This window comes from Conger conger, chromosome 4, assembly GCF_963514075.1.
Source record: "Conger conger chromosome 4, fConCon1.1, whole genome shotgun sequence".
NCBI classification, from domain to species: domain Eukaryota; kingdom Metazoa; phylum Chordata; class Actinopteri; order Anguilliformes; family Congridae; genus Conger; species Conger conger.
Window position 1 is genome coordinate 60831663 of NC_083763.1, and position 12319 is coordinate 60843981.

General features: G+C 39.0%; 1 protein-coding gene across 2 annotated transcripts; it reads left to right on the forward strand.

Moving 5' to 3' along the window:
• The first annotated feature begins 259 nt into the window (after positions 1 to 259).
• Positions 260 to 11900, forward strand: hnf4g (hepatocyte nuclear factor 4, gamma). Of its 2 annotated transcripts, XM_061239681.1 has the most exons (11): positions 260 to 392; positions 3809 to 4024; positions 5988 to 6159; positions 6594 to 6688; positions 7567 to 7673; positions 8302 to 8457; positions 8777 to 8864; positions 9205 to 9357; positions 9771 to 10007; positions 11061 to 11183; positions 11278 to 11900. In XM_061239681.1, the coding sequence occupies exons 2-11, from the start codon at positions 3913 to 3915 to the stop codon at positions 11409 to 11411; spliced, it is 1377 nt and encodes a 458-aa protein (XP_061095665.1). In that variant the 5' UTR covers positions 260 to 392; positions 3809 to 3912; the 3' UTR covers positions 11412 to 11900. The 2 variants fall into 2 exon arrangements, with proteins under 2 accessions (XP_061095665.1, XP_061095666.1); XM_061239682.1 differs by lacking the exon at positions 3809 to 4024 and having other exon boundaries at positions 313 to 392.
• Positions 11901 to 12319: the final 419 nt, after the last annotated feature.

Below are 12319 nucleotides of genomic sequence, written 5' to 3' on the forward strand. Positions count from 1 at the left end.
CTTTGAAGATACTGTTTCCACCTAAAACTCGGCAGAGCATAAACAGGACACAACTTATTCAAAAACATTTTTTAAGTTTAAAATGCGACCAGCTATAACTCAGTTTTGTAGAACCATTTAAAAGTTGCCTCACACGTCCACACCTTGTATGTTTCCATAAACAAACGGCAGACCACATTTTCTTTTCCTTTTTTATTGGGGCTGGTTACTGTTTAACATCCCCACCCAAGTTTCAGTTTGTTTAGTGAATCGATCTAATGGCTAGATCCCGTGACCACATGGAATGGGTCTATTACTGAATTATATCCCACGCGTTGACTCGACTCTCCGCTTCCAGCATATGGATTTGGGTCGATGGTGGACATTAAAACGAGGTTTGCAGTTCGAAAAAGGTGAGCCTTTATGCATGACTGATGCTAACATAGATAGGCCTTTGGGAGGTAGGCTGAGGTCTTAAGAAACAGTGCTATTACAGTACAATGTTGCAGGTTAAGCGTAAAATGCACCCGCAGTGAAAGTATGAACGTCACTGTCAGGGTTTCATCGGCTATCTCAGTTTCAAATACCAATGTACAAGTTAGGTACACCCATGAAATCCACAAGATTGTGTCACGTGTTTTGTTTTTGTTTTTTTTCCCGTGAGACGGCTTATCCACCTTGGCAGTGCATCTTATTTTATGTCTACCGAGGACAATTGAAAGTAGGCGCTTAGAAAATGTTCACAATATCGAAAAGATAGGGCATGGTTACTGGTATTTTTTTGTAAATTGCTTAAACTTAAACTCTATGGCCTAGGCCTGATGGATTGGTATGCTAGGTTGGGTACGAACACAATGTAGATTACATTTTTACTGATGGACTGTAACTCTACTCATCGTGTATTCAACTTTACTTAATTGTAGGTATAAAATCTATCATCACGTGGTTGCTTTTTAACCCATGCTGTTGTGCGGTTACTTGCCGATAGTACATTTCATTATTCGTTCAAAAAGGAAAAAAACTAGCCTAAATGGTTCTACCTAATTATAATGTATGATTATCTTTATTGTTTACTAGAAGTAAACTTATATATTTTAAATATTTGGATGCATACATTTACTGTTTATGGTGGGGTTTTCCCACCATAAAACAAATTCTATATATTTTTTTTTTTCCATTGCGTTTCATGGGATACAAATCACGTGATACTTTACAATTCTTTTACTATTATTAGTATAACAGAAGTATAGGTACTTTTTCCTGTTTGTTGACACCCATTTACAATTTTATTGTTTGCATTTACAGAATTTCTGTTTAACAAATACTGATATGTCATATTTTAGTGCCATCGTTGAGAGTAGCTAATTTAAGATAGAAATTATAATTTCATATTTTTTCCTTTATCTTGCATTATCCAGCCATAGCTTTTAAACCACCATCTTTGGAAGTGTAATAATGTCAGTGAGTAATACAATTAGCTACTATGTACATCAGTGTCCATTATGGTTTTTGAAAAGTTGCTCATTCTCATGAATTGCAGAAAACAGTGAATCAGCTAAATGACTAAATTTAACTTCACGTGGCCTGTATATTGGATTGCTTCCAGATGTTGCACACACCATAAATAAGTATTATGTGGCTGAAGCAACAATGCTCTTTTAGGTAGATGATTGCTGGCAGACAAATCCTGTGCTCCCTGGTACTGCCAGGTACCAGAGTCTCTTCATCACAACCAATAAGAGGAAAAACAACTAATCAAACAGTCTGGATTATAGTCACTTCAATTGATTGTGTCTCATTTCTAATGCCCTGGTGATTATTATTTCTTTATGGGGGCACTATGTCTGAGGAGGTAAGAGCAGTTGTCTGGCAGTCGGAGGGTTGCCGGTTCGATCCCGCCCTGGGTGTGTCGAAGTGTGCCTGAGCAAGACCCCTAACCCCTAAATTCTCCGGACGAGCTGGTTGGTGCCTTGCATGGCAGCCAATCGCTGTTGGTGTGTGAGTGTGTGAGTGTGTGTATGAATGGGTGAATGAGAAGCATCAATTTTACAGCGCTTTGGATGAAGGTGCTATATAAATGTCAGCCATTTACTTCATGTAGCCTATCCACTTAGAGGTTTGACAGGTTGTGTGTTCAGAGTTGCTCTTCTGCATACCACTGTTGTAATGTGTGGTTATTTGGGTTATTGTCCCCTTCCTGTCAGCTTTGACCCGTCTGGCCCTTCTCCACTGACCTCTTTCATCAACAACGCTTTTTTGCCTCACTGGATTTTTTTTTCCGTACCATTCTCTGCAAACACCAAAGTCTGTTGTGTGTGAAAATCACAGGAGATCAGCAGTTTCCATTCCATGGTCAAAGTCACTTAGATTAGATTTCTTCCCCATTCTGACATTTGGTCTGAGAAACAGCTGAACTTCTTGACTACGTCTGAATGCTTTTATGCATTTAGTTGCTGCCACATGATTGGCTGATTAAATATTTGGATTAACAGGCTGGTGTACAGGTCTACCTAATAAAGTGCTCACTGAGTGTGTAGTGGAACACTTTCAGGAGCTGGCCATGTGATAGTGATGTTGCACTGTTAGCACTTTGTGTAGAGCGATGAGTCAGGTTTATAGCTCCTCAGTATTTAGTTAAAGTGTAATCCTCTCCACCAGGGTTAAAAAAAAAAAACAGATATGGTGTATACAGCACATGTATTTAGGATTAACGTTGAATGAATTATTTGAGAAACTGAGATTTTTACAATAATATCACCATTTTTGTCAGTCACCAAAAGGTGATGAAGCTATAAGGTGACCAATGATTACGTGCAAACAATGGTCAGTGTAACCTTCCCTGCCATGTTTATTACCTGGGCCTTATTGCTCTCATCATTAACTCAGCGATAAGGCAATAAATTCTCATGGAGATTGCAGCCATAGATCCAATTGCTTATTATAGTACCACACATTCTCTAAATGTGCAGTTGATGTCAAATATATCAAGTCTATCAAGTATTTAAATATTTATTTTACTGGAGCTCACAGTTTTAATTAAGAATTGAATCAGCTCTCTGGGAACTAATGACAATGTTTGGAAACCAAAAAGCTTTCTTCTTAACCTTATGTCTTTTACTTATTGCAGAACTGTTCTTTTGAAAAATAGAGTCATGCATCAATTCTGCCATGACTTGTGACTACCAGGTGTTGCAACACATTCAGATTCAGTTCTTTCTGTGCTGTCTGTGGTTCTGATTCTGACCAAACATAGAGGTCATTATCAGATGCATCTTTTTTATCTCTTTTTTTTTTTTGACAAAATGGCTATTACACTCCAATTAAAATATTCCTCTAATTTTAATCAGTACTGTTACAGGTCTCTCAGAAATCATCCCACAGACTGGAGTTTCTCTTATTGCATTATGACAATAAAATCTGAGGTGAAGTGTGACCCAGTTTTGGTGAAAGTCTAAGAGAGATTTTTAGATTTGACATTAAAAGTCACCTTTGCCTTAAAAACAACTCAAACTGAAGAGAATGGTTACTTAAGAGCACCTCTCTGTCTCTCTAGTGTAGAATAAAAATCAATAATGCATCTTGGGACTGTCTGACATGCCTACATCAAGTATTTATGATTACATGCATGCTGATTTACACGTTAGCCTTGCCAAAGGGCCTTTTCTGTAAGCTGACTGCTTTACACTAGTTATGCTCTCTGAAAGTTTCATTTCTGAAATGCAAATTGCATAGCTAAATCCTCAAGATAAGTATCTAGAGCACAGATAAGTACAATAAAGAGTAATCAGGAAGCCAGGAGTCTGTGACAAAGCTCCTCCCTTTCTCTAAGGTGCACAAATCAGACGGACGGGCTGAGGTGTAGCTTCATGTTTGCCGCTGTACGCTCCCTGTGAAAGGGTTTCCGGGGAGACCTCACCTGTGAGGGATCTGGATATGCCTCTCCCGAAGCCCCTAATGGACATGGAGGTAGTGAATTACTGTGAGGGCCTGGATCCTACCTACAGCACACTGGAGTTTGAGGGCGCCCATGCACTTTACGGAGGGGGTGAGTGTCAGGGTTAGTGTGTCTGGTCAGCAGTGTAGTGTTTGCTGTGCTGTGGGATGAGAAGACTTCGCACATTCAAGGCTGTGACTCAAGGCCTCATCCGTGACAAATAACTGCCAGTTAAGATGGCTTGTCAGTTGCCCAATGGGCTCACTCACCGACCAAACGTGAACATATTCTGGGAGTTACTTGGACCACAATGTTTTAATATGACATTGTCAAGAGTTCAAATCTAGAAGTAATGCTTTCAAGGACTTCTCCTTCATGATGACTTGTGCTGTCAGCCATAAGCTAATAATTAACAAAACATTTTCTGCTGTTTGGCTGGGTACAAAATTTAACCGAGGATGGAATCCATGTATTGCAGTTTAGGTCTTAACTTGGAAAAGAAAGGTTTTTAATCATTATTTGTAAGGCAGCCTTTTCTGTTATTTTTTCATCCTGTTGCTTCTTTCGTGAATATTACGATGCCAAGTTTTACTTGTCATAGTCATATGTTTGTAGAAGGCTCAGCATAAGCTGGCTGTTCTTTTTGTGAAAATTTGCTGTGGATCAAGGCTGTGTAAATGCAACGTTTGTTAAACCCTCAAGATTAATTCCCGTAAAAGAAAGAGTTATCACTTGTCAAATGTTTGTTTTCTTATTATGTTTTGGGGTGAACAATTTTTAATGTAGTTCATTCCACTTGAACTGTAAATCTGTTTAGTTTGAACTGAAGTAAAGCCAAATAAATTCAGACTGCCTTCAAGACTCATTACATCAGCGCTTTTATCTTTACGATTCTCTACATACAGTATATACACCCTGTGATAGAAAGGGTTCATGAACTACCCTGAATGAACACGATATGTACTACACTGTATGTGCTTCTGTGAACACAGTGCATTTGGTTGGATATACCAAGTTCCAAGCTTTGTAAGGGTAATCAACTTAATATGAAAATGCAACTAGAGACTTTCCTTGGGCTAATTGTAATATCTTTACTGCATTTTTGTATGTTTGGTTCAAAACTATATGCACAAATTCAAATAATCATTTTGAGAGTAACTCCTGCGTGTTGGTTGATAGAACAGCTCTTGGTTCCCTATCAGTTACTATAATTGCTATTGTAGGTATGCAGTTCATAACAGCATCAATTAAAAGTTTTCGAACTTGGTGTTAAGGGTTTTCTGTACTTATCTAAAGAGAGAAAAACATCATTATCTGAATGAAATCAATCTGATTTTACAAAGGGAGTTGAATCAGTCTCCAATCATGAATTTCAAACTCCCCAGTAGGGTTGCTATTGTTGTACTTTATGATTTACCATGAATAAAGGAATGCTTCTAATGAATTCTATTCCCTCTGTATTTTAACAGACTGGCATATTTTTTATTCCACAAGAGACATACCAATGTGAAATGGCTTTGTTCACATATGCATAGTCTCCCAAAGTGAAGCCAGCAGAAACCTCATTATCTTGATGGAAAGATGCCATCATTAGCATGCTGAAAGCAAGGGATTTGATCAACATATTCTGTTAATCAACAGAGTCCAAACAGCTAGTGGCCTTGAACTTATGATGACATGTTGAGTGTCACTGCAATGCTACCCACTGGAGCTCCAGTGGCTGGGCCTTCATTTTATTAAAAGAATTTCATGATATCTTCACAATTTTCCCTTTCCTTATTGGTTCCAGAGTTTGATCTAAGTTGTTGAGATGCACTGTCATTGGTCGTTGATGTTCATTGTCCTGAAATTAATCATACTTTCAAAGTTTAAATAAAAGTGTATCTCCATTGGGGCAAGTCCAGATCAGATTCCTGAGCAGGTTCTCACTGTAACACATGCAATAATATTAATACAATAACTATAATACTAATACTAATAATAATAACAGTATAATAATGATGATTATAATAACAAAAATATCATCATCATCATTATCATCATCATCATAATCATAATCATACATTGCTCTCAGACAGTATGCCAGCAGAGCCGAGTGGCGGGGAGCAGGGAGATGGTGGCCTGAGCTCCACCTGTGCCATCTGTGGGGACAAAGCCACAGGGAAACACTACGGGGCATCCAGCTGTGATGGCTGCAAGGGCTTCTTCAGACGCAGCATCAGGAAGAGCCATGTTTATTCCTGCAGGTACATCATTTCAAAATGACCTCTCAAATGTATTTGTGGAAGTACCACGCCGAGCATATTAGTAAAACAGATGGATGGATACGTTTAGACGGAATTTAGTAAAACAGTTACTGAAGTCATATAGGAAATTCATATAGGAAACAGTACCTGGCTACATATTTTTGTACAAATTTTGTACAGTAATTATTGAATTTGTATTTGCATTTTGTCCAATGTTTGTAAGTAATGTAGAGAATGTAGAATATGTACAGTACACTTCATTATGGTTATTAGCTACTAAATAGGTTTTCTTTTCTTTCTTTTTTAGGTAAATGATCTTACATAAGCTTTTGAATTAAATTCTCAACTTGGTAGATAGAGTGTATCTATATTTACTACAGGTTGTTAATACTATATGCAATAACAAAAATGATAAGCCATCTCCCCTTGGCTAGGTTCAATCGTCAGTGTGTGGTGGACAAAGATAAACGGAACCAATGCCGTTTTTGTAGACTGCACAAGTGTTTCCGGGCAGGCATGAAGAAAGAAGGTAACATCGTTTATGTTTTTATTTAACTGAACTTTTTTTTTATCTTAAAAAGAAACCTCTTTGTTATTGACTAATACATGTCACTATCTCAAACATTAATGTGAATGGGTCTTCCAGTTATTGGGAAGACAGAATCCTATATTTTAAATCCAATGATAAGGAAGACTGTCATATGGGACAAGCTCAGTTCAAGTAAAGGATTCAGATTTTAATAGGCTCCATAAAGTGGAGTGATGTTATAAAAAGGAATTTAAGGCTTGTAGGTTTATTGGTATAACCTTGGCATTGCAGTTTATTACTGATGATCTTGTGCTTTCTCTTAAACCGCCCATGCACGCCTGAGGTTATGTGCCACAACTGGTTAAACTTTTACTTCTGTTCATTACTCATCTGGATTTCACACTAAAAAATACAGTATTTCCCCAAAAGACCATACAGTAAAATCAATCTCAAGGCTCCTCTTACACTTTTTTCAATGAAATGTATTTTTGCTTGTGGCTTATTTCCCTCTCTTGTGAGTATAATAATTTGATAACACATTAATTTACTTAGATTGTGTGTTTTAAATAAGATAATAAAATACAAATCTAATTAGGAAACATCCAAAGATTGGAACGCAAATTGTTTTTTTTTGGGGGGGGGGCTTTTTTCAGGTCAGGAGAAGTCTTTGAGAAATATGGCACATCCTCAGTGAGGCAGCTAATGTGTGCGATTAGATCAGCTTTAAGGCAGTGCCGTGTTAATGGTGCTATAATCCACCAGGGAACGCAGTGCTCGCTTGAGTGTAAATTAAAGAAACATACGCCTCTCAGCCTCTCGGTAATCACCACCGGCTGTCATTAGCGTCTAATCAGCTAAACGGTTTGCTTGTTTTCCAGCGGTACAGAACGAAAGAGACCGCATAAGCTGCAGGAGACATATGCACGACGCGCAGGACCTGCCACCCATCACAGTGCTTGCACAAGCAGAGTCCCTGTCACAGCAGGTATTAAAAACTGCCTTCACAGTCACCTGGTAGCAGTTTCGTGTTCACACGGGCAGTCGTCACCATGATTGATAGCGCAATATGAATGAAAGCAAACTAATATCGCTCGCTGAAGGTAGGCCTACTGTACGAATGGAAAGTCACTCTCCCGGCGAAAACAATTCCCTTCAGGAAATACGAGTAAAAACGTACTCATGCTAATCATCCTCCATAAAACAAGGCAAGTGAAGGGAATGGTACAGCTTATCTTAATAAAAAAAATGTATTTGCATTTACTTATTGGGATTATATATATAAATGTGCAATGCCTTGACGTATTCTATTATTTTTTAAATTTTATTTTAACGACTGATGAATTCAGAAATGACATAAGCCTACCTTTAATTTACATAATTTCTTATGCGTGCTGCATTTCTCGACGTACACAATGGCTAATGACTGCGATGTGTAACGACAGTGCTAATTTGCATGCGCATTAGTCTCCATCCAAGCGTCAGTAATGTCATTAAAATTTCCAATCATTCGCATGAATACTTGTTAGAGTTTACTTTGAGAACATCAACAGCCTGTGAAATAATAAATGTGTCCTTACAGTGACTTCATCTCAGTTAGCAACTATCTCCTTTAGATCAGCCTTCCCAGTCCGACAGTGTCCTCAGATGCCACGGAGAAAAGCATTGCCAACATCGGGGACGTGTGTGAGTCCATGAAGCAACAGTTGCTGGTGCTGGTAGAGTGGGCTAAGTACATCCCAGCCTTTGGTGAACTGCCGCTTGATGACCAGGTATTGGATTCATTCAGTACCTGTTAAAATGACTCAGTGCCATTGGGTAGGCAGTTGGGATAAATCACAAGCGCTCTGATTTTTAGGGGGAACATGTTGACCTACTTCAACATGAAGAATGTAACGATACTTTCCATGGTTATAGATTGACAGACATGGGGAATTCTCCTTCGAATGATGGATTGGGTTAACGGTTCATGACATTATATCACTTCCTTTTTTCAATAAAAAGTTCCTATAATGGATATGGCAAACCATGGTTTAATGGAGTAGGCACAGCCCTAGAATGAGTTGTCTCTCACTTTCCTTCTTGCTTTAGGTGTGTCTATTACGGGCACATGCAGGGGAACACCTTCTGCTGGGAGTGGCAAAGAGATCAGTGCCTTACAAAGACCTGCTGCTGCTTGGTAAGACTGAACTGATTCACATCTATAAATACATTGCAATTATTTAGCTGACACTTTTATTCAAAGCAACTTAGAGCAATGTGGGATTAAGGGACTTGCTCAAGGGCTACACTGTTGGCTACACTGGGGCTTGAACCACCAACCTTCCAGGTCCCAGTCAAGGCACCTTAGCCACTGGGATTATCGGCTGCCCCCAATTATGCAATTGGGTTTCAATTTACAGTACAGGCCACAGGCTACTGACAATGTTATTTAATGCTCATTTTATTTTCATCATGTGAACACATACTGCATTTTAAAGCATTGTTGTTAATGAGGCACTAATTGTTTCCCCCTACAGGCAACGGTTATGTCATTCCCCGAAATTGTGAGGAGGCGGAGATCAGTCGGGTGGCGAACCGTGTTCTCGATGAGCTGGTGTTGCCCTTTCAAGACATTCAAATCGACGACAATGAATACGCAGCACTAAAAGCCATTGTCTTTTTTGACCCAGGTATTTCTGTTCAATTAATGATGCCCACTGTTGTGAAGTTGGTGTTCCCTCATTTAATAATGTAGGCCATTTTGTACCATGCTATTACTGTATATTTTTCCCAATATTTCACTAACGACTAAAAATATTATGTTAAGGAAAATGACTATCAATCACTTAGGCCATTCTGTTTGGTGGAGAAAGATAAAATGTAAGTATCTTAAAGTACATTTCTTGAAAACAGTTACGTTTATCATGCCTTAAATGGTAGTTAAAGTAGAATTTTGGCAAAATTTCAAATTTGGTATCACTTGCTGTGGCTTTGTCTGCTAAACCAACCCTCTTAATAGCTCAAGCCATCAAATCCTAGCTGATCACATCCAACAAATCCAATCACATCCAACAACTACTCTTCCGTTCTTTTTTGCTGTAAGATGCCAAGAGTTTGCGTGACCCCTCGAAGATTAAGAGCATGCGGTACCAGGTGCAGATGAGCTTGGAGGACTACATCAACGACCGGCAGTACGACTCGCGTGGTCGTTTCGGCGAGCTGCTCCTCTTGCTGCCCACCCTGCAGAGCATCACCTGGCAGATGATCGAGCAGCTGCAGTTCGTCAAGCTCTTCGGCCTGGCCAAGATCGACAACCTGCTGCACGAGATGCTGCTGGGAGGTACGCCTGCCCACGTTAATGAAAGCCAGGAAAACAACCTACTATGCAAATGCTTCCTCTGTGGGTCATTTCCTTTTCAATCCACAGTTCTATCGGATAGGGCTAGTGGAGGGGAAATGTATCTCTCATTGACAACTGGCTGCCCGTAGATGCTTTGCCTTGTTTTGGGAAGATGAAATGTAGTGGTGACCTCATGGGAGATGATATGTGCATGAAGTGGAGACTGAAACTATGACAGGAGATTCACTCTGATCGCTACACACCAAAATACAATCCAACCTGGGTATGTTCTCAGAAATAAAGTGACAGTGGAGGTACATTTTTGTTCTTCAAAGATAACATTTCAGTACATGAAAGTACAGTAATGTTCTATGAAGCAAAAAAAGGTACAGATTAGTATATTACTGGCTAGGGGTACCGCCCCAGTGACAAGCATTTGTACTTTTTTTAGACACTTCCGTACCTTTATTTCAGAGAGTTCAGGCACTTTCCGTACCTTTATTTCTGAAAGTTCAGGCATTTTCCGTACCTTTATTCATGAGAGTGTACCATGTCCTGTTGCTCATAGCTGGCTAATGACTTTGTCAGGGCAGACACCTTAGCCTCGGAACAAAGGATCTACGTTAACATTTACATTTATTTACATTTTAGTCATTTGGCAGAGGCTTTTAATCCAAATCGACTTACACGTGCATAGGTTCTTACACAAGTCAAAGCATCACATCCATAACTAGGAAAATACACATGAAATGCTGTTCTAAACATATAGTCATCATAAGTGCAATTATTTATTATTATTATTATTATTTTTTTTTTTTTTTAATTTTTTGGGGGGGTTAGACAAGAGGGATAGGGATATCAGAAAGGGGTGGGGGAAATCAGGAGGGAGGACTAAGGTAGAGTTTGAAAAGGTAACCCGTGGTGAGCACCTTTACCGACTTAGCCACTGAGCCCTTACAGTTGTCTTTTTGAGTATTAAGACATGTTAGTCCCATAAAACCAAAATATAATCTCAAGATTCAATCTCACAATGCATTTGAAATATTTAAACAGGACTGTCTGCGGACCCGTCCCACCACCACCATCCAGGCCAGCCCCAGCTAGCCAAGGACCCGCAGATGGGCCAGACGGTGGTAGTCAGCACTCTGTCCACCCCTATCCACGCTGAACATATGGGTATGCCATGGGACCCTCTTTAAGCACGACAACAGTTTAATGTGCCTTTTCCTGTTTTTAACCAATCTCTGTACGACTCATTCTCTCTCCCCAGCCTCACCAGAAACACCCACTCCATCTCCACCACAAGGCCCGGGGCAAGAGGCATACAAACTGGCTACCAGCCCAACCCTTCTGCTGTCCGTGCAACAGGCCACAGACAGACATTCCCCTGACCCCAATATTTGAATGTTTATAATTTGCCTTTCCACAAACCAAGGTTCAGTTTCAATTTAGATAAATGCTGCTTTAAATTGCATAAATTCTTGTTGTAAATATATAGCCTATATTTTATTTTAAGGAAACACTAAGTAAAATGTGCATTAAACCTTGCAATGTCTCTGTGCAATGTGAGTTAACATAATTATACATATAATATCCAGTGCTGCATATTCCCTATTTGGAAAGAATCTAAATTTGATGTATAGCCTGTCCTTAGAAGTAGTGTTGTGTGTCCTATATATTGTTGTGTAGGAGATCATTATATTATGTCTCATTATGTCGTAACTCTTCACCATAACCATGATCTTGAGATGTATTTCTGTCCTTTTAATGATTTTGTTTTTAAAATTATTTGGTATGTTGTATTTTCTTAGATATGATCTAGTAATACTTTTGTTAAGAATCTGTTAAAGGTATTAAACAGCAGTGATCTGCTGTTGTTTCTCTACATTAACATTACATGTACACATTTAGAATACGTTATTTTCGAATAATGATATATACAAATACACAATGTAGTAAACTGTTAAAACGGATGGTACATTGGAATGTGCAAATATTCAAGTTTTATTAAATCAATCTTATAACAAAAAATTAAAAATCTGTCTAGTCTGTGCGTTATATTCACACAGGTATGTGCAGAGGATGCCTTCTTTAGAATTGTTCAATCTAACAGTTCCTCCCTACGCGGGTACAGTAACTTGTCCTAAAAGAGAATTTATGTTATAGTCTATCGCCATCTCGTGGTTATATTGACTAACGTCAGTGGGGAAAAGTACAATTATTCAAATCAACGATTTGCAAATCGCAGAAAGAACTGTATTGTCACGGCATTTTCCTGGAGGCCTTACGAGGGCAGTAAGCAAAAGAGTGAA

Excerpts from the sequence above, each read along its gene's own strand:
- hnf4g (XM_061239681.1), top strand. The coding sequence starts at position 3,913 with ATGCCTCTCCCGAAGCCCCTAATGGACATGGAGGTAGTGAATTACTGT. Across the intron at positions 7,674-8,301 it reads CAGAGTCCCTGTCACAGCAG|ATCAGCCTTCCCAGTCCGAC; the intron begins GTATTAAAAACT and ends TATCTCCTTTAG. Across the intron at positions 11,184-11,277 it reads TATCCACGCTGAACATATGG|CCTCACCAGAAACACCCACT; the intron begins GTATGCCATGGG and ends CTCTCTCCCCAG.